A 23,089-nucleotide genomic window follows, 5' to 3' on the forward strand; every position below is an offset into this window, starting at 1 on the left:
CTGAACAACTAATACAGACAGATTTTAAATGTACCAATTTGGAGACCCAACCAAGACAAGTATCTTTGATCAACAATGACCATAGTCTGTATGTAATCTGTTGATGGTGGACAACAATGATCATGATCGTTGTAACCAACTCAATATTTTGTGTTTCCTACATGGTATTTTTTGTTAACATGATACACAATTGGTTCTTTTTCCAGAAGATATTCTTTATGCATGAATATGTTGTATTGTTTTATTATTAAAATCATCATAATAGTTAGCTGCTGGCCATGCATATTGAGGTTCCGATTTTAATTCTTCGCACGCCACTAATAAATCCATTAACACCTATAACACCAAGACAAGTAAAAATATTTTGTTTGTTTGTTAATTTTTATTATAACTATATCATTAAAAGTAAAGGCAAAAAAAGTATAAAACGGTATTATACTGAAGAATATCATATTTATTTTGATAAAAATTAAAAAGAGGAACTATTTACAAAATTGTTTATTTCAAATAAATGTAAATTAAATTAAATAGACCTTGTCGTACTATAAAACAAGATGAATATTTCAAACTAATCACAACACCACCACACGATGAAGAATAATAACGAGATATGTAGTAGATGCGCACTCGTGAAAACCGAGAATGTAGTAATATACACCACGGATGTTTAGTTATGGCTCTGTAGGAGACACAGAACTGACAAGCAGGTGGTCGGAGTTAGACAGAAGCTCCCCTCACCCTGCCGCAGAGTGAAGGTCGTTATAAATACTTCTTTGGCAACTGCAAAGAACAGAGCGTGCATCGGGCATTTCAAAAGCCTTTTGTGAACTAAAAAACTTCAAGAGACAATCTCTAATATCGGATATAATTGTATTTGGAGTTTTGGTGAAACTCCTAATATTGCATCTACAGCGTGGAAAGTGTTAACATTGGGATAAAGACTCAGAGAAATTTCAGGAAAATTCTCATGAACTTTTCATTTACTTTGTTCACAGTAACATGACACAGGACATCACTGACAGGAGAATGCTCCTCTTTTCATTGTGAATGTTTGTTCTTCTATTTAAAAAAAATGACCTGTTGACATTAAAACCCCATTCATAATGTTTGGGCCATAAAGTACACACAATTCATGATGAATTTCAGGTGCTGAGTGATTTTTTGGCCAAAAAAATTTTATAACGCGAAGCACTTGGTTGAATTTTCTATTACTACACTTGTGTTCCCAGGTTATAACTGGACAACACGTGAATATAGTACACTTGGATGTAAACATGGCACCGCTACCCTCACTACTTCTTGTGCTATGTTTAAGTGGCAGTTACCCTCTGGATTACCCTGATATAGTGATAAATTTCGGGTCATAAATCAAGTATTGATCATTTATTCGATTGGCATATACAGCCCTAAAATGAAATATAGCATACAAACTAATAATGATATTTCTTTTAGATATTTTGTTACGAAACACAGCAGGCATCCACCATATTTCATATTAAAAAAGTTTAGTTACAACTCTTAACACAACGATATATGTTGACAGTGATTTTACAAAAACAGTGATAAAAACAAAGAACTTTTATAAACTGTTTAAAGTGAAAGTCTCTTTCAGAAGCATAGAGTTTTTCATGAATCTATTAAGAATATACCGTTTGAAGTTTATAAAATAGCAGTTCAATAGTTCTATCAGTAAATTTAATGATGTCACATTAAAATTTTGTATAAAACTTGCTATGTGTACAAAAAGGTTATTAATTATAAACTGAAACAATCTCTAATTTTATTTATATTCAATCTATTCTCACTTGTATATTTTTCATATAAAATATAAAGCGTAAAATATAAACAGATAAACTGAAGGAATTTCAAGATTTAAAAATAGACAGTTAAGTTTAAGTACAGTGTTTATTCTGTCCCACTTCTTTTATAAGATATTACTTGCATTTATTTTCTGCAATCATAAATATATGATACCATGATGAGTGGTGCCTCCATATAATAGTACAGTATGAAAGATAGTTACAAACATGAGCATCAAATAAACTCAAAGCATCAATTTTATTTCTTCCTTTTAGTTATTGCAGCAGAAAGGTTCCTTCGCAAATTCTGTTTGCAACTGCTACTCATGGTTATCCTAATTTGGTTTTCATGTAATATGATCCACATGTAGTTAACCATAATCTCCACGTAACATCAAAATTATATATTTGGATGTTTTGATATTTAATTCATTATTGTGTGTATTACATTGTTTTATCTAACTTTTGCACGACTGTTTCCACAGGAGTTCTTGAGGACTTTTTCAACACACTGAAACACAATGAAATTTGGTTAGACATGAAAGATTGTTATGTCCAGATAGGAAAAACATATTGCCATATGGTGGATAAAGTGAGACAAAAAATAAGGTATGACATGTTATGTACAAATCAAATTTATGTAAGTAATGACACAGTCGGTAATAAAAATGTCACCTCTGTGTATATATTGATATTTTAGCTGTGATCGCCTTATACATCTTTGTATTTCGTGAATTTAGTACACCTATTTCACAATTTCAAGATTATCCAAGATGTTTTGTAAGCATTAATTAAATAATGCTACAGACCCTCAACAACACATATAATTATATAACAGGGATGCTACAGGTCAGGGAAATCAGGGAAGTCAGGGAAAAGTCAGGGAAAAAAAAACAGGACTGGAAATCAGGGAAAAGTCAGGGAATCCGGTCTCAAGTCAGGGAATTTCGACGTTGGTCAGGGAAAAATATAAAATCCCTTTACACAAATAAACTTACTGCCGCCGCGCCGAGTCCAAACCTGCAGACGACGCGGCGCATGAAGCAGGCAGCTCCCTACCAGCCTTTGCTTTTTTATATTTGCCACCCTGTTAGCCTCAACACCGCTTTTTTCCACCCATTAATTGCCAAAAACCCTGGGGATTGCGTCGAAAAAAGTCAGGGAAAAATGAAAAATTTGGTCTGGAAATCAGGGAAAAGTCAGGGAATTTCATTATTGGACTCCTGTAGCAACCCTGTATAATTGCTTATAATTTAGTTATTAAACTCCCCAATTGACTGTTGAAGCTACCTCAAATGGCAAGCCATTTTTGAGTCTTTTGCATGTGTACTTTAAAAATATTATTTAAAATTTGTGTTATTATAGATATATAAGCAGTATACGGAGAGTTTTAAAAGTCTCTCCCACGTTATGTTTTGTATAGATGTAGCTAAAGAGATGTACTTTGGGGAATGTTAATATTACCAATAAAAGAATTTTTTTACGTATGAAGAATTTTGAAACCTTTCCTAGAAATTGTTAGTTTAGGGGTAAATGGTTTAATAGGGACCCTATTAAGTAATACTTATTTTGAAGGTAATGACTATAATACACGTGGTTCCAAAACTCGCAAAGATCAGCTCTATGTTGGTAGTCCCTTTTGAGATGGATCAGATTCATATTTAAAATCTAGGTGCCCAAATCAATGTTGAGTTTAGCTCCAGTTCACCTTCCTCTAAGTGCAGCATCTGGAATCTTATTTTCAGTGTTGTATATCAATCAAAAGCTAGATTCTCAGCTATTGACACAAAATTAAATTATTACCAACAGATCTTTTGCTAGCAGAATAATTAACATGTTTTACAACATTTCTGTAAATAAATATTATTATTTTCAGATTTTATTAACATTGAACAAAACATTAACATTAACATAAAACATTTTTGTAGTATGAAGTTCAGTAAAAATTATGATTCACTCGTTATAAATTTGTAGCATGTATTCTATGAGATAAAATATTCCAAACTATCTATTAGGTTTAAAATTTGTTAATTTTACACTTTTTTTATAACTTTTAGTATATCATATTTTTATTTAATATTTTCATAAGATGTTTACTGTCAGGTATTTACTAATTATTGACTATCGTAATTTATCGAATTAAAATTTGTTGTAGGAGCTAGGGAAATAACAAAATAAATGTGTATAATAAATGTTATAACAATGCCTAGTTTTGGTAATGTTTTGCTAAGTAAGACAATTAAAAAAAAAATGTCCACACACTACATTTTACACTGAAAAACCCATGTATGAGAAGTTTGTCCATTCATAAATTATGTTTCTACAATATATGAAACAGTTCTCAAACCTCTGAAGAGTATCTTTCTAGGTTGTTGGAGTAGGTAAAAAAGATGCAAAAATTTCCTCCACATTTTCGCCCATGCTGTAGATAAGAACATCAATTTGCCTTTATTATGATGCCACACTATCAAGGCCACATCTGCATTGAAATCGTTGAAAGCCATTAGGTTAAAAATAAATAGTTCCGGAGGCGGTAGACCAAGGTTGGATGCGTTATTAGCAATCTTCTTTGCATGATTCACCAACTTATCTTCATTAGTATCATCCACTTCCACATCATTGGACATCTTGATAGTTTCTTGATAAATATAAAGAATACACACACTTTTCACTTCATACCTGGTAGGAGCATAATTTATGAACAGGGAAAGTTTCTAAAACACAGCAAGGGAATGAGATTGATGCAAAGTTCAAAACCGGCCTTCATAAATTGAAAAAAACCATGTTGCAGATGATAAATTGGTTTCATTATGTTTGGTTGAATAAAAGAATTTATGGCTTGTAGTTAAAATATCTTTTTCAATAGTAGCTTGAATTAACAAAACAAAACAATTTTATTCATCAGTAGTAAGTCTTAAGTGGACACTTTTAAAGAGATTTGAGTGTGTACTTGGGTTTTGAAGGATTTTATTTACATGTTTCAGTGGATTGTGTTTTAAATTTGTTTTTGTTGCTAATATACATTTTATCTTGCAGGCATTCTTATGGGTACGAGGTAAAGCTTATAAATGAAGGTCCCAATTCAGTTTTGTACTTAAACAAAACATGTAGCAGAGTGAAGGGCCCTGATGTGATGGAGTTGGAACTCTGTAGCCAATACGGTAGTATTGTGGATTTTTGGCAAAACAAGGTAGATTTGGCTTTACTTAAATCGATTTTCTTAGCTGGTGAATTTTTTGTATTGTGTCAATATGTTACCTAAGTCTTGGCGTTGATAAGTATGGAAATATAGTAACTATTGAATGGTAGATTATTAGGAAAATGAAACTGTGCACATAAAGTTACAGCTCATAAATTTCACTTATTTTTTCATCAGCAATCCTTTATTTCATCAGAGGGACAAGTACTGAAGAGGTGATAAAAACTCTTTAGTGTAAGCATAAGCCAACTTATATCTGTAAAATAACATTGATACAATATAGTTGCATTTGAGGAAATGCATGGAAAATGGAGACCTTTATAAATTTGAAATGTTAGATTATTAACATGGTATTTATTTAAAAAAGAACCTCATAAATTATATTTAGAATATGGAGAATGATAAAATAATATATCTTAAAAGGTGTTTTCTAAAAAATTTATTTTTTATTCAAACACACAGCCCCCCTCTAATTTGTGGGTTAAATATATTTTGTACCTTATTATAAGTTTTTTAGCTCCCTTTATTCTTTGCTAACTTCAAATTAAAAATCTTTTATACGAATTACTCTTTTCTAGCAAACAAACCAATTATTTTGTCATGAGCTATATGTAAGATTTGTGTCATCTAAGATATTGTTTTAGATAATTTAAAAGTAATTTTATTTGCAATATAAAAACTCAATCAATCTACGTAGATCTCTAATATCAAACAGAATACAAACTAATTTTAATATTTTGATGTTTGGCTCTACCAAATACACTAAAATTTCAGTAAATTGAGAGGAGCTATAGAAGCTATAGTGGCATTATTACTTGGATTAAAAAAGTTTAGTGATATGGTATGTGCTGCAGATAGTGAAATATTATTTAAGTTCCTTATTTGGCCGATAGATTGCAGCACTTTCCAGCCACACCTGGAGAAGGATAGATATTATAACTGCACAATACAGGTGGCCACACGTAATGGTCTGACAAGCTGAATGGGAAAACAGTGAGGGGCATTAAGTGTAGCCTGCTAAACTCATTCAGCATTAAATCATATAAAAGTTTTCCTCTTTCTTACAATGATATTTTCAACATATGCAGATGTTGAACAATTTCTGAAAAGGAAAATAAATTTAATAACCGCTGTGGGTAATCAAATTTAAATGCTATAGTTAAGGGTAGGATTTCCCTTTTTACAGCAAAAACTGTTTAATTAGAAGAGATGTTGAAGAGTGGTTCCACTAATAATGAAACTTTATGATGTGCCAAAAAATTTATAGCTGAGTTTGACCTATTTTTAAAATCTCATATTTACGTACGTACGGAAACCCTGGTTCAGGTAAGTCATCTTACCTTTCATTTCTGAAGAGTTAATTGAACTGACAGGTTAGTGTTCTACAAACAATCATAAAATGAGTAAAAGAATTCAAATACTTTTCATTCATTGTGGTCTCCACACTTGATGTGACTCACAGTGACCAAGCATTCATCTTAAGATATATTAAGACTGTGGATATCTTGAAGATCGTTTTGTTTAATTTTTTTTAAACCAATACCACAAAGGAGTAGAACTTTCCAAATCAGTTTTAGAATTTTTAAAAGCTTATAGCTTGAATATTAAAAACTGCCATAGATAAACAATTAGTAATGCATTAAACATGTCATGGATATATACAGGAATAAAAGCTAAGCCTAATAGAAGTCAATCAATAAATGTTATGTACCTTGCTCTGTTCATTCACTGAATTTGATATGATCAATATCCAGAATTTTTTCTAAATTATTACAATCACTATAATTTCTTTTCTGGCTCTACCCATCAATGAAATATTCTAGAATTCGATTTCAATTCTGGCTGTAAAATCATTAAGCATAACAAGATGGGCGGCAAGAAAAGAAGCTTCCAGAAGTTGAATGAAGATTTTGAGCCAGTTGCGAAGGTCTTCAAGAGTATTAATGAATGCGAAGAGGAGAAACAGAAGGATTGTTAGCACAACTTCTTTCTCAAGAGAAAAAATTTGTGTAGCAGTTGTCTGAGGAGAAGTCATAAACAAGTTCAATTCTGTAAGTGAAAAGGCTCAGCCTGACTGAATGAACTTAAATACAGTTGTGAGTCTTTACAAATCTCTTGTTACATTTGTAGATGAACTAAGTTATACCTTAAATGTTTTTAAGGTAGCTGGAGAACAAATTATAGAGTATCCAAAATACTTGTGATAGTGAGGACTGTCATTGAATGCATTGAAGACAAACACAACCCTAAATAATCAAGGAAAAGAAAGAAATTCTTTGACAAATCAGATTCATCTAAATCAGAGGAAGGTGAAGAAAAATATGCGAAGAAAGTTCAGACCAAAGGCTTAAAAGTTGCATAATTATTGAAAAAATTCATTTTATTACATAATTCTTGTGGTTTGAGTAGGGGGTCAGCAGCAAATATCTAGGGCCGATGGGTGTAACATGTGTAAATCCGGCCCTGCATATCTCATGAATATATTTTATATATGTAAATTTGTAAGCTAGAATCGATGCTAAGCAGTTGCTTAGCCTTTGTTGTAAATTACTCAAAATATTATCATTAATAACACCCTCCTTTCAAAGATGTGTCTCGTCTTCTTTATAAACTCCACCTCTGTATAAGATATTTTGCTATGTTTAAAGCCAATACAAACCTAGATTTGGTTGTCCAATCTGCTTCTTTTGTAAACTTCGAAATAGCCAAACTTTGACTATTAAGTTTTCCCTTTAAGGATTTCACATAGGCTTTTTCTCCAATGAGAACTAACAAGAAATTATTTTGTGAACCACTTTAGTTGATGTCATAATGCAGTGTTACTGCCATTTTACTGTCTGCTAGCCTCATACTGTGTCAAGGGTATTTAATACAAAAGGGACATTGGCTTGTGGATTCTCTCCACAAAAACAAATTTTCTTTCTAGTCACAGCTCAATTCTCATTTCATATTTACATTTCTTTCAGGACAACATCAATAATTTCTACTTTACATAAACAATAAAACTGTGCACAGACAAATAAACATCATTGCAATGCTGGTGCAAGGTGGCTTGAAATGTACTGTATCACTGCTGTACGAGGTCCAATCAAAAAGTATCCTACCTTTTGGTGCAACGTAAAACTGAAGTTACCTGAAAAAAGCTGGTGTTAATTTTCTTCAAAATAAGCACCCTGAGAAGCAACACAACGATTCAAGCGACGTTTCCACTTCTGGAAGCAGTCTTGAAAATCACTTTTCGGCATCGCCATGAGATCAGCCGTCGTTTTTTTCATAATTGCTTCTCGACTTTCAAATCTGGTGCCTTTCAATGATTTTTTGAGGTGGGGGAAGAGCCAAAAATCGCATGGAGCCATATCTGGAGAGTACGGAGGCTGAGGAACTTGCGGAGTGCCGTGTTTCGCCAAAAAAGTTTGAATGAGCTGGGAAGAATGAGCTGGCGCATTGTCGTGGTGTAGCCGCCAATTTTGAGACGCCCACAAGTCAGGTCTTTTGCGGCGAATCGCATCTCGGAGACGACGTTGGACACTTAAATAGTACTGTGCATTCACAGTTTGACCCTCAGGGGCATATTCATGGTGCACAACTCCACGGTGGTCGAAAAAAACAGTAAGCATCACTTTGACATTGCTTCGAACTTGCCTTGCTTTTTTTGGCCGAGGATCCTGGGGAGACTGCCATTGTGATGACTGAAATTTGGTCTCAGGGTCATATCCATAGACCCAACTTTCGTCTCCAGTTATTATTGATGTCAAAAAGTCCGCATCATCCTCACAACATTGCAGCATGTCCTCGGCAACATCCAATCGCCATTGCTTCTGCTCGTCTGTCAGCAATTTTGGCACAAATTTTGCGGCTACCCGGCGCAATCCCAAGTCATCCGTTAAAATTGCTTCAGCTGATCCGAAACTGACATCTAACTCAGTACTTACTTCCTCCACAGTCATTCGACGATTTTCACAGATCAAAACTTTTGCTTTCTCGATGATTTCCGGAGTTCGACTTGTTTTTGGTTGGCCCGAACGCGCGTCACTTTCTGCCGAGGTTCGACCACTTTTGAAACGGTTATACCACTCTTTAATCTGCGTAACACTCATTGCCTCATTTTCGAATGCTAGCTGAATTTTCCGAATGGTCTCACTTTGTTTTTCTCTGAGTTTCACGCAAAATTTAATGCAATAACGTTGTTCCACTTTTTCCGTCATCTTCACAGTTAGAGAAAACCGATACGTGCACTTGACTTATCAGTACATACTGACCTGTCTCCGGCGAACCAGTCGGGGGATCAAGATAAGACTTTGTACCTTTCCTTATCATAGTAGGAACTATTGTCGCAACAAATCTTATCTCATTATTGGAAGCAGAAGCCGCGATACACGACGAGGTCGGATTTTTTTTTGATTGGACCTCGTATACTCTTTACATTCTGTGAAACATTTGATAATATTGCCAAATTGACAGAGGACCCCATTACATGGTCACAGGAGCTGCATGTTGTTCTCAAGCCACATTATTGCCACTTGTACAATGGATTTTAATATTTTACTCTTCTGAAACAGAACCAGTGAATCAGCAGAAAATAATAACTGAAAATGAGCTGAAAAAATGCATGTATAAAGCCTCAGCAGAAATTATGAAGTTGATTTCTTAGTCTGAGAATCCTTAGGATCATTTTGTAACATCAAAATTCAAGTTCATTTGATTCTGAATAGTTGAGCTACAGGTGAAACATGACAAGTTATAAATATTAAAAATACTTTACTCAAGCACTCACTTGGTATTGAAATACCACTAGCTGTATTGAATCTGGTTGTCTTATAGTAAATAGTTGATAATCAACATTATGGAGCTGCTGGTCCAACCACTAAGATTCACTAAAATAGCTGTATGAATTTTTGTATGAACATGATACGGTATTAATATTAAACATACTTTCCTTAAACACTATCAATTGGTGTGGAATATGTTTGTCTCACAGTAAATAGTTGATAGTAGGTTTGTATCCAACATTATGGAGCTGCTGGACCAACCACTAGGATGCACTAAAATAGCTGTATGAATTTTTGTAAGTGAAACATTAAACATACTGTATGAATTTTTACTGTATGCTGTATGAATTTTTGTAAGTGAACATTAAACATACTTTCCTTAAGCACTATCAATTCGTGTGGAATATGTTTGTCTCACAGTAAATAGTTGATAGTAGGTTTGTATCCAACATTATGGAGCTGCTGGACCAACCACTAGGATGCACTAAAATAGCTGTATGAATTTTTGTAAGTGAAACATGATACAGTATCAACATTAAACATACTTTCCTTAAGCACTATTAATTCGTGTGGAATATGTTTGTCTCACAGTAAATAGTTGATAGTAGGTTTGTATCCAACATTATGGAGCTGCTGGACCAACCACTAGGATGCACTAAAATAGCTGTATGAATTTTTGTAAGTGAAACATGATACAGTATCAACATTAAACATACTTTCCTGAAGCACTATCAATTCGTGTGGAATATGTTTGTCTCACAGTAAATAGTTGTTGGAAGTTTGTATGCAACATTATGGGCTGCTTGATCAACCACTAGGATTCTCTGAAATAACTGTAATAATTTCTGTAAATATAACATAACATGGTGTCAATATTAAAAATACTTTCCTAAAAAAATTATCACTTGGTGTGGAATTTTGTTGTCTCACAGTAAATAGTTCATTGTAAGTTTGTGGACTGCTTGATCGACCACTAGGTTTCTCTAAAATACCTTTATGAATTTGTGTAAGTGGAACAGAACATGGTGTCAGTATTAAAAATACACAATGCTGGATGTGTATGTGGGCACTGGACCTATTCTAAGATTTGATTTGGTTATATCTTACAGAGAATGTGTCAAATGTGAAACAGGTCGCTTTTTAATAGGTATATATATTGAAAATACTTTTCTTTTTTTTTTTTTTTTGTTCTCTTAGGACAAGAAGCTTATAAATTGCACTTAGTCCTGTAAGAACCTTTGCGCTGCTTCCGGAGTGACAGGATATTCAGGATAGGCAAGGTTAGGGAGTAGGGGCCGCCTCCTGTTGAGATCCATGAGGAAGAATTAGGGCACTACATCTCAAAGTCATGTCTCCCCGGAAGAAGGGGAAGCCAGCTCTGAACCAGCCTCTCCAGTCAAAGTAGGCAGGTGGTGGCACACCCTAGTTGAGGTTAACAGGAACCTCTGAGGTAAGGGAACAAACCCCACCAACTCCAACAGTCATCTCCCACAGTAGACTAGACCTATCGAATTGCCCTTGAACCCCAGAATCTCAACATTTGCGGTTAGTGATGTGCCGCTACTGGACATCCATAAGGTTGCCCAGATTGAAGTGGCACATCGGTTTTTGCTGTGCCCAGTGGTGAGTTCAACTAGTAGGTATAAACCATCCAGAAGTGATCCCTGCTGGGTGTTGAAAATACCTTAGCAGTTGTAACCTTAGCTCTAAAATAAATTCTAGGAGTAAAATAGTGTTTTTTTATAAGATATATTTTAAAATAGAATAAGAACGATTTTATTTATAAACCCAACTTTTGAAATATAAATATGAACATTTCTTTATGTTTCGATAATCATCATCATTATGTAAACTCCTGTCAAGTTGGTGCTCCATTCCACCATGAAATTTCTTTAGTTTTTTTTACATAGATGTCATTATTATCAACAGTTGTTTAATAAATTTCAGAAGAAAGTATTTTTTTGCGTTTAAAATCAAAGTGATCAAAAGGACTTAACAGTCTGCTGTGCTGTTATCAACCTTTATGAGGGTAAATTATGCAGTATAACTGAACAACCAACACAGACAGATTTTAAATGTACCAATTTGGAGACCCAACCAAGACAAGTAACGTTGAACAACAATGACCAAGATCTTATGTAATCTGTTGATGGTGGACAACAGTGATCATGATTTTTCTGTTACTTAGATATTTTGTGTTTCCTACTTGATATTTTGTGTTAACATGATGCACAATTAATTCTTATTCCAGAAAAAATTCTTCATGCATGAATATGTTATATTGTTTATATTATTAAAATCATCATCAGGCATTAATACTAAAAATACATTCCTTGAGCACCATCACTTGGTAAACAATCCATTGGACATTGCTCATCAAATGTTTTGATAAACTGTTGCTCCTCCCACTAAGCATTTTCATTCATCCAATTTTATTATTTTATCTTCCTAAAAATTGTTAAAATAACGTATGTTCCTTTATTCATGTTGCTAGTATTGGCAGTGCGAAAAAACAATTAATCGTTGTTTCATACCTTTGAACAATTCACTACAATAAGTATATGATAATAAACCTGTGGAAGAAGTGTGAAACTAGTGTACTTAATGTAGTGAAGAAAGCACAAGGCAAGATGGAGGCAGAACAAAATTACTTATATTTAATACATAGTTTAAAATTACACATATTTTTAAATTAACATATTTAAGAACTACCTTCAGCATTGACTTTTGTATGAAATACAACTGATTATTGTTTTTTAGTTCATAGAGGGTAAAACTTGTAGGAAAGAATATTTTACCAAATCCTGAAATAATGTTAAAATGTTTCATTCTTTTTTAGATAACTGTACGTGATGATAGTCAAATGTCAAAAATTGACACTTTTACCATCAACATGAAAAGACAGGAGTTGTTTGAGAACTTGACAATGCCAATATACAAGTCACCACAAGACTTTGGAAGAGTTTACACCTGGCATGGGTTATTCTTCACTAATTACTCATGTAAGTGTTGTGATAAAATCCACAAGTCCAAGTAGAATAAAGCACAATATACCCAGCAAGAATGTTTTTAAAACATTTTTAACATAAAGGTTAAGTGATGGGGCTTTGTTGTAGATTTGGTTATTTAAACAATATGTAACAGAAACTGTCAAATACAAAATAAATTAATCGTAAAAAGTAAGGGCTCTGTGGTGTAGTGGTAACACACTCGTCTGACAAGTGAGATCCTTTCAAGGGTGTACACAGCAAGGGGCAAGGGGCGATGTTGCACCCTCCCCTCCCCCTGGAAGCAAAATTATAATAAATGACTGTTTAATTTTGTTGCTGCTATTTATTGCAAGTCTTGTAATAAATATTTTTGCAACAAAAAATACTTACTCTATTACAATTATGAAATTATGGTACAATTGTACACAATTATTTTCTGTAGGAAAACAGAAAAATAATACAAATAGGACAATTATTGTAATCATAAATCTTGCAACACAGATCTAGAGCCACCTAGCAACCGGTAGAGGAATCTCAGCCAGTGAGTTGGATTCAAGAGAGGAAGAGGTCTCAAGCAAGCTCTAGAAGAATCTACAGGCAATGAGAGAAAAGGGAATTTTCTATAGCCATTTGAAAAGAAAATTTAACTGCTGCTGGTTAGATTAATATACTCCTTGGTTGGTGTACTCAAATCGTTTGAAAGGTACTCTGTGTAGCCTATGCACTGTGTTCTTTTTTCTCCTAGTATGCTACAGTTAAAGTTGTTTTGGGGTCATTCATGGTAAGGTCATACGTTAAGTTTAACCCTTTGCGCGCCAGCCTATTTTCCAAAAGTACTACCCAGAAACGCTAAGGGCATTTTCAGCAGTTTTGCAAGCTTTCACAAAATGTATCATAACTTTTTTATTTTTTAACAGATATTGATGATTCCTTTACCATTATTTTGCTTATGAAATGCCCTTGTTCGGTTGGTAAATTGTAGTTGCATAAATGTAATTTAAACTTATAAAAAAATAAAAATTTAGAAAAAAAATTAAAATTTTTTAGCACAAATAAGTGGTTTCAAAAAGTTTTATGCTGATTTCCTGTTATATCCTAGTAAACTATATCTACCCCTTAACCTTATTACAAAGTTTCAAAAGCCTAACTTATATAGAAGTCCAGTTGTGATTTTTTTCACTAAATGTGACACGGGCACAGTTTTTGTAAGTTGCATGGTCGTTGTATGTAATGTTACACTATATTCACAAATCAATATTTGACACTATACTAAAATAAATCACCAGTATGAAGAACACAAAAATATAAATTTATAGAAACAAACATGATAGAACGAAAAAAACAACTCTTTAATTACAAAATTACAAACTTACAACAAATATCAATTAATTGTTAATGGGGTCAGATTCCGTTATATGCCCCCAATGCTTAAACTTATTTCAATGAACTTAGAATGTTATAAAACGATGTAGTTGAGTAACAGAACTAACATTCCATCAATCAACAAGCATTTCCAGGTATTGTGATCGGTATTGTCGCTGTTATCTTTCTCGAGAATCCCGAGTACGGCAGGCCGTGCGGCATCACATGATTATTTAAGTTTTTTGCATGGTACATAATTGCCTTTCCATTACAATTCAATTTATATTTCTGATAAGCCCCTCTAGAATTTTATATTTTACTGAAAGGTACTATCTTGAGGGATGTTTTCCTTTTGTTGACATCAGCGCTGGCTTCGGCAGCACCTTCGGCCGGAGGCACTCGTATTTTGGGTGGCGGAGTGTGGTCAAAAATAAAAACAAGTTTGTGTGTTTTTTTCAATAGAATTTATTTTTTGTTTGGTAATGTTTGTTTTTGTTGAATTTTTGTGATTGGAGAAATGTAGGGGTAAAACACGGAAGTACAACAAAGCGACGCACCAGCTGAACGGGCGGCGAGACTCTGCAATCACGTTATCTACTAGACCGCTCGACTTTGACCTCTGTCTGAGGATGGGGAGGGGTTTGCGATAAGACAATTCCTGTTTTATATTGACGAAATATTGTTCCACGCTAATCTAGTAATCAGTAGAAGCTAAATGTCAAATAACGATTCATGTCTGGGTGTGGCCGGTATAATCCCAAAGTACCAATAAATCTAATAAAAGGGGCATAATAAAAATGCCCTAACAACAAAAGTAATGAGAGAAATACAAACGTAAATAACGCACAGCAACACGAACGTAACCTCACTCTCGACCAAACAATCCAACAGCTGCGAAGCTCAAATTTCGCGGCAATGAGATGAACTATAAGAAAATTACAGGCGAAAAACGTGACGTACCTATATTCAGTAGCCGACGGCCATAATATAAGTATGTTGGCGTGCAAAGAGTTAAAGATACACATGAATATTGTGGAAAACACATAGGCGGTCACTACCACAAAGCTTCAACAACTGCTGCAAAAGCATTCATTGAAAATTCTCCAGTTGATGTACAGTTGCAAAGTGGTGACCAAAAGATGATTGAAGAAAACAAACAAATATTGTCATCAATTATTTCTTATATCATATTTTTTGGAACTCATGATTTCCCACATAAAAGAAAAGGAAGGCGACAAGAGTTTTCTTTGGCCTTTTAAATCTGAGAATTGACCCTGGTGATGAGAAGCTAAAGAGACACTTGGATAGATGTCAAAAAATGCAGTCTACACTTCACTAAACATTCAAAATGAGATTACCAGATTATGTAGTGAATTTGTCAGAGAATTATTGAAGATTGTAAACAAGCATAAGCTAACACTGTAATGGCCGATGAAACAGCAGATATCGCTGGCAGAGTACAGCTTTGTAACGGATTGCGTTTTTATGAGAATCAAGAAAAAATTTGAGAGGAATTTGTAGGCCAACTGTTAGCACAATTCAGAGTTTTTTGGTTGTGATCAGAATCTAAAAAAACAGAGAAGCAGAGACTTTTGTTTGATTTGGATTTGACAGATGTTCTATGATGACTAGAAAAGAACAAGAAGTCCATTTTGAAGAAAAAGTACAATAAATATTTATTTTTCCATTGCTCAAGCTGCAAACTAAATCTTGTGATCAATGAAAAATTACCGGAAATAAGAAACTTAATTGCATTGTTAATTTAACTAACAGTTAACCCTTTCTACTCGTGAGTCGGACGTCGTCCAACATTGCTATTTTACCATTCCACTTGTATGTCGGACGCCATCCGACATTGCAATGACGTCAGCTTTACTTTATTTTTAGCCGGCCTACGATGTTTCCGATTGGTGCTGCGATCTCACGGCATTCTCAGGAACTAATAAATGACAGCTGAACTACGATTGGTCGGCTGCTAATTTATTTTGCTTTGTCATTGTAGTCACGTTTCCTAACCAATTTTCAGACGCGTTCGCATTAGTGACTCGATATTACCAAGTACATCTTTTATTTCTGATTCAGAAGTTATTGCTGAATTACAGAATGTTCAACATGAATAAACAAAACCATGGAAAAAAGAATTCAACACAGGAATTTCAGAGAAATCCTCATTACTGAACTTGTAGGCCATGTCCGTAACCCTATGAGTTTGAAGCGGGGTCGTCCTTCATCAGTAGAAAAAGAAGAAAGGCTCAACAAGCACCCTCACTTTCTTGCAGCTCATCCAAAAAAAAAAAAAAAAAAAAAAAAAAAAAAAAAAAAAAAAAAAAAAAAAAAAAAAAAAAAAATTAAAGACTGACTGTGCTGTTTGTAGCAATAGAAAGGTGCCAGGAGGAAAAAAGGAAACACTTTACTATTGTAAAACCTGTTCAAAACATCCTGGTATTCATCCTGCAGAGTGTTTTGAACGATACCATACCGTGCTAAAATATAAAACTTATTAGTTTAAGTATCAAATTTTATATCTCTATACTAAAAATTAGAAATAAAATAAAATTATTATACAATATAATAATGTATGTACTTTATTGAGTTTCAGTTTGCTAAAAATGGGTTTTTACTGAAATATGCTAAAATAAATACGAGCTGAGGGGGCAGACTGGTGAAAAAAATCCAAGTGGAAAGGGTTAAAGATACAATATTCTCTTTCCTGAGTAGCCAGCCCACAGGAATTCGGCTTCTAACCTATCAATACTCTGTGAGACCAAATGGTATGATAAATACAAGAGCATTAGAAATCTCAGCATCATCAATTGTACTGTGTGGTTACTAAACCAATTTTCATCATAGGTTTAGTCATGATTGCAAAGTATTCTGTGATTTTGAAACTCGTGAATGTGGTGAATTTTCTTAAAATTGTTGTTTTATTCACCTTTTCCGTGCTAACATATTACAATCTGAAAGATCAAAACTTAATTTTGATCCTGAGTGAGGCCTTGGATTCTTTACTTCAAGTTGTAGACAAATAATATTTAACATTCTCTTAATCAAGGGATTTTTATATAAATACACAAATTCTAAAGTTTTGTGTGATTACCTTGAAATTTGTACAAAGTTTTATTTTCTACATTTTTCTGGAATCTGTTTTAGAAATATACATATGTAATTTAAACATTAAATCTTTTGAATATTATAGTTTATAATTGTTGGATAATTCTAGTTTTTCATGATAATTATATAACCAAGCAATATTTTCCTTTCAAAATCATATTACCTGAAAGCTGGTTGTATTTGCTCTAAAAACTTAGCATTCTTGACAAAAACCGTGTTTTGAATATTTTGCTCAGTTGAGGAAAAATAGAGATAGGCTGATTTTTTTCCAAGTAAGGATTTTCTTTCTTATAAATTAGATTCACTTTTGCAACTTTTAGAAGAGAGGTAAAGGCTCCTGGTTGAAAAGATAGGTTAACTAATTTCATCATTGGCTTCACAATATGTTTTGAGCATTTTTTATGAGTCACATTGACATCAGATCGATGACACAAGACATTTTGTTTAGTGTGTCAAAAACAATGTTTTTAGTGTCCCACTTCAAGCATTAAATTATCGAGCCGCTTGTACCATTGACCCTCCTTTTAACCCAATAAGACATACGCCAATAAACCTATCCCACCAAGAAACAGAAGAAATCAAGACACTCAAAAAAATAAAAGTTGGAAATGTTTTTACAACAGTCTGAACCCCGTAAGGAAAAACTCAAAGTGACAATGTCACCTCCCATCACAGCCACTAAACTTGGTCCTGGTGAAAGTATGGCAGACTTTTATAACAAACACACTGAGAAGCTAACTGAGAAAACTACAAGACAAGAAGTTTTACATTGTTCATCTAATTCAAATAGCACTTGCCCTAAAACAATCACAACGATTTCATATTCTGAGAACTCTGAAGAAACACAGAACAATAATTCTTTTTTAGAAGTTCTCTTGAAGGGAAAAGAGCAACCATAACAACATCCACATCAAAAAATCTAAATATTAAGCTCAACAAATTTACACTTCTTCATCAAAAAATTAACTGGCTATCAAACAAAATTGACAGGTTAAATCATTTCCTGAGCGACAGTTTACCAGATTTTTTAATATAAATGGAACATGGACTTTCACAAGAAAATTTAGAGAAGACAAGCATAGAAGGCTATTCTCTTGTTGGAGGCTTTTCAAAAAAAAATAAAACAAATCAAAGGAGGTGTAGTAGGTTATGCTAAACAAGGCCTTGAAAACTGTATAAAGATGATTGAAACTAGTAAAGAAGATACAGAACTTATCTGTGGGACAGTCCTTTTTGAAATCAAACTCAAAAAGAAGGAAACAATAAATGTGCTAGGAGTTTATAAACCACTGAGTGCAAAACTAGAACAAGCTATTGACATCCTGACAGAAGAATTAGACAAAGACCTTAACACATATAGACAAATAGTAATCATGGGAGACATAAATGTTGACAATTTACAAGCAAGCAGTGAAAAAACTCAACTAGAGGAACTTCTCACTTCATTTAAAATTATAAGGATACAACTCCCTCCCACAAGAATTACACATGAAACATCAAAATCAATAGACTGGATCTGCACAAACATAAGCCCAAATCTAATAAAAACTTCAGTTATCTCGAACGGCCTTTCAGATCACACAGGACAATTAGCCACTATTAAAAAACAAAAAAATAGCTTTACAGAAACAAAAACAAAGAAGAGAATTTTCAACAGCAACTCAATGGAAGGTTCAAATCAACCCTAGCTAGACAATAAAGGGACACTGTCTATCAAACAGAAAACACAGATAAAGCCTTTAATATATTTCATATTATCGTCCAAACAGCTCTTGACAGCTCCTGCCCTTTGAAAACATTTAAGAATAAATGCTATAAGAACCAGATCTGGGACAACGAGTGTACAAGACTTAAAGGTACATTCAAGCCTTAGAAAGAGAAAAATGCACTGGACTCACTGTGAACAAAACAGACAGCAAACAGAAAAAAGGGTTATGAGATGAAGCTTAAAACCCTCAGAAAAGAATCTACAGCAGCACATATAAGCAATGCAGAAAACAAACCTAAGGCCCTCTGGCAGATAATAAATAATGAAAAGACAGCCAGACATTCAATTCAAACAATCACATTTATTTCCACAAAGAGGGTAAAATAATACATGACCCCATAGAAATAGCAAATTGCCTTAACAACTATTTCTCCTCCGTAGCACATACAACCCTCCAAAACAATCACTTAACCTTTCCGCTCGGATGGGCAGCAGTGCTGACCAAATATGGCTTCTCATAAGCTCGTATTATTTTAGCGTGTACTGTCCACTCAGATCGGATGGGCAGCGGTGGTGTCCACTATGGCGCCTGCGTGCACACAGCAGCCATGTCATTGTTGCGTCCCCACCAGCTCGGATTTATTTTCAGCGCGTCATTGATACTGTGCCTTTTAAAAAGTTAAATGGATTTAAAGGTCCAAAGGTAAATAATAATGTAGTCAAAAAGTATTACAATGGAAATGTTATATTTCTATAAACTAACATGAGTTACAATGAGTAAATAATTATAACATGATAAAAAATAAAATTTAAGTGCTTATTATTGTTCCGAATACAAATTTAACTGCAGGCTAGTTGTCATCTTGTTGTTGAAATATCTGAGATGAATGGTACTTTTCAAAACAAACACAGATGTGAAGACCGGGCTCATTTTCACAAGTTTTGCAATAAAACACTCTTTTCCTGGTGCTGCCTTGTGCTCTGCTGCTACACACAGCGCAATCCTTCACTTTTGTACCTTCAAGAGGATATGGTAGATGAAGTTTCCCATTTAGTCGGGAAATGTCTTGCAATTGGGATGGTCTTCCTTTTTTATTTGTGTTCCTTACATCGCCAACAAGCACTATTAGCAGTAATTAATAATAATACCAGTAAAACCAGGTATTAATTCTGATATATTTACACTTTTATTTACAGTTATATTTACACTGATATCTACAATACTTCATTTACACTAATATTTAATAAAATTGCACAATACTAAGCATAATAATTTTTTTTTTTTTTTAGATGTGACCATGATGTCGGAGGGTATGGCTGGTCGGATGCATGGCTGGCATGTGTCTGATGAGCCTTCCCTCTCTGATCATGCTCACATCTGTTTTAAGATCGGTGAACAGATACTGGAAAAAGTTCAGTATAGGAATCCGAGGAACAAACTGGGTATCATACAAGGAAAACCTCAGGGCACAGCTGGATTCTGATTCCACTAATGGGAAACGGATTCACAGCGCGGCGCAGCTTGACGAATCTGCCGACGGTCTTACCTCTGCGATTGTCGGCTCCTTCAATCTCAGCTGCCCGGTTATCAATAAAAATAGATCAAAGGTAGCCTGGTGGAGCTCTGAACTGGCCTCTTTGAGGAAGAGGGTCAGGGCTCTATTCAGGAGAGCCAAAACTTGGGGCACTTGGGACACCTACCATGAGGCTCTTGCACTGTACAACCGCAAGGTACGTACGGCTAAGAGGTTAGCCTGGAAGAAGCTCTGCACCGATATTGACAGTGTGCAGGGCTGTGCAAGGCTACAAAAGCTATTAGCAAAGAATCCCATCTCGCCACTTGGTAGTCTCAAGGACGATCAAGGTGTTTACATTACTGAACCGGAAGGAGTTCTAAAAGTTATGATGGGAACACACTTCCCGGACTGTATTGTTCATGAGGGTGAACAACCACCCGACAGTGAGGGGAGACATGCGGGTCGTGCCACCCATTTGCAGTGGAGTCTGGCGCACTGTATTGTTATCTTCAGTAGGATTTCGGCCGAAGTCTCTCAGGCCGATATGCCTGTCCTCCTTCCTTCTCAAAACCATGGAGAAAATGGTTGCCAGGTTTGTTTGGGAGGGAGCTCTTTTGGAGCGACCTTTGCATCCTAATCAGCATGCCTACACTCCAGGAAGGTCATGCGACTCGGCCCTGCATCAATTGGTATGCAGGATTGAGAAGACGCTGGCGGCAAAAGAGGTAGCCATAGGAGTCTTTTTAGACATTGAAGGTGCCTTTGACAATACAGCCACTCAGGCGATTATCAATGCGGTCTCAAGACGTGGTGTTGATGGTCAGGTGTGTGACTGGATAGGGGCCTTGCTCACGGACAGGGTTGTTGTTACAACCCTCATGGGGGTAAGTGTTAGTACGAAGGCTACGAGGGGCTGTCCGCAAGGCGGCGTCCTCTCTCCTCTTCTGTGGAACCTGGTTGTGGATGACCTGCTAAATTCTTTGAATAGCAGCGGTGTCTTTGCACAAGGGACGCAGATGATATTGTGATTCTTGTGAGTGGCAAGTTCAACACAACAATCACGGAACTGACCAATGCTGTTCTGAACATGGTGGGAAATTGGTGTGATAAGGTTGGCCTCACCGTCAACCCCACCAAGGCTGCCGTGGTTGCCTTTACCAGGAGGCAACAGATGGAGGGCATTGGTCCCTTTCTATTTAAAGGCTCACTCGTTGAGCTGGCTGAAGTCTGAGATCAAGTATCTGGGCGTGATCCTAGATAGGGTTCTAAACTGGGGACCTCGTCTAGAAAGGGTCATTGCCAGGGGTAAGTGGTCTCTAATGCAATGCAGACGTGTGATAGGTGGGCCCTGGGGACTGAAGCCGAGGCTCTTGTACTGGCTTTATGTTTCCGTGGTCAGACCTGCACTAATGTACGGAGCTGTCGTATGGTGGCCAAAACGGAGGCCAAGACGGTGGTAGCTTGTCTGGCGGGTATCCAAAGGATGGCTTGCCTTGCTATCACTGGGGCTTTTCCTAGTGCGCCAGGCGCGGCTCTGGACTGTTGTCTTAATCTCGCCCCCCTGGACATTGTCATTCGAGCTATGGCAAGGAGGAGTGCCTACTGTCTTCAGCAGATGGGACTCTGGTCGGGCTGCAGCAGTGGGCACTGCAGAATTAGCACTCTGATACAGGAGGATGTCTTGCACATGATCTCTGATCAGATGCCACAAAAATTTTCCTTTGACAAACCCTTTAGGATTATTTTACCCTCAAGGGATGATTGGTCAGAGGGGAAGAAACCTCTTCCACCAGCGGAGCTCGAATGGTACACAGACGGCTCCAAAACAAAAAGCGGCACAGGCGCTGGAATTCTGGGAGTGAGACCATGTAGGGAGCTGGTGGTTCCTATGGGTCCGTGTCCGAAAGTCTTTCAAGCGGAGGTCGCAGCTATTATGGAATGTGCTCCTGAGAATCTTCGTCTGCGATATAGGGGCAAGAAGATTTACATTTTCACGGACAGTCAGGCAGCGCTGATGGCGCTGGATTCTTGCGTGATCAAATCCAAACTGGTTTGAGATTGCTATCAGGCCGTTTCCTCCTTGCCAGAATCAACAATGTTACCGTTTGTTGGGTTCCTGGTCATGAGGGGATTCTTGGGAACGAAAGAGCTGATGCCCTGGCCAACCAAGGCTCAGCGACAATTATTACGGGTCCTCAACCGTTCTGCGGTGTTCCAAGGTGTGAATCCTCTAGGGTTGTCTCGAAATGGATTCGCGCGGAGCATGGGAGGAGGTGGAGGTTGCATCCGGGTTTGAGAGTGAGTAGAATGGTATTACAGTCACCTTCCTCCAAGGTGGCTTCGGACCTTCTCTCATTAAACAGATCAATGTCTTCTAAGGTCATTGGTCTCATTACGGGGCATGGTCACCTGAGGAAGCATCTTCACAGAGTTGGCATCCTTCAGGAGGATTCGCTCTGTGGAAGGTGTAATGAGCAGGAGGAGACTGCTGAGCACCTGCTCTTTGATTGCCCTGCAATAGCAAGAGAGCAGTATGCCATCTTTGGTAGCTTTGGACAGGGGTGGTGAATTTTCCCAGGAGGACTTGATAGGTTGTTTTCGGCGGTTTGTTGAACTGCTGAAGTTGTAGACTGG

General features: G+C 35.9%; 1 protein-coding gene across 4 annotated transcripts in view; it reads left to right on the forward strand.

The window, feature by feature from the left end:
- The window catches only part of LOC124357492, a 46,504-nt gene that overhangs the window by 11,155 nt on the left and 12,260 nt on the right, over window positions 1-23,089 (forward strand). For all 4 annotated transcript variants that reach the window (XM_046809338.1, XM_046809336.1, XM_046809337.1 and 1 more), the window contains 3 exons: window positions 2,285-2,408; window positions 4,836-4,989; window positions 12,607-12,769. In XM_046809338.1, coding sequence (XP_046665294.1) covers window positions 2,285-2,408; window positions 4,836-4,989; window positions 12,607-12,769 — 441 coding nt within the window. The remainder of the gene's footprint in view (window positions 1-2,284; window positions 2,409-4,835; window positions 4,990-12,606; window positions 12,770-23,089) is intronic.

This window comes from Homalodisca vitripennis, chromosome 3 (genome assembly GCF_021130785.1).
Source record: "Homalodisca vitripennis isolate AUS2020 chromosome 3, UT_GWSS_2.1, whole genome shotgun sequence".
NCBI classification, from domain to species: domain Eukaryota; kingdom Metazoa; phylum Arthropoda; class Insecta; order Hemiptera; family Cicadellidae; genus Homalodisca; species Homalodisca vitripennis.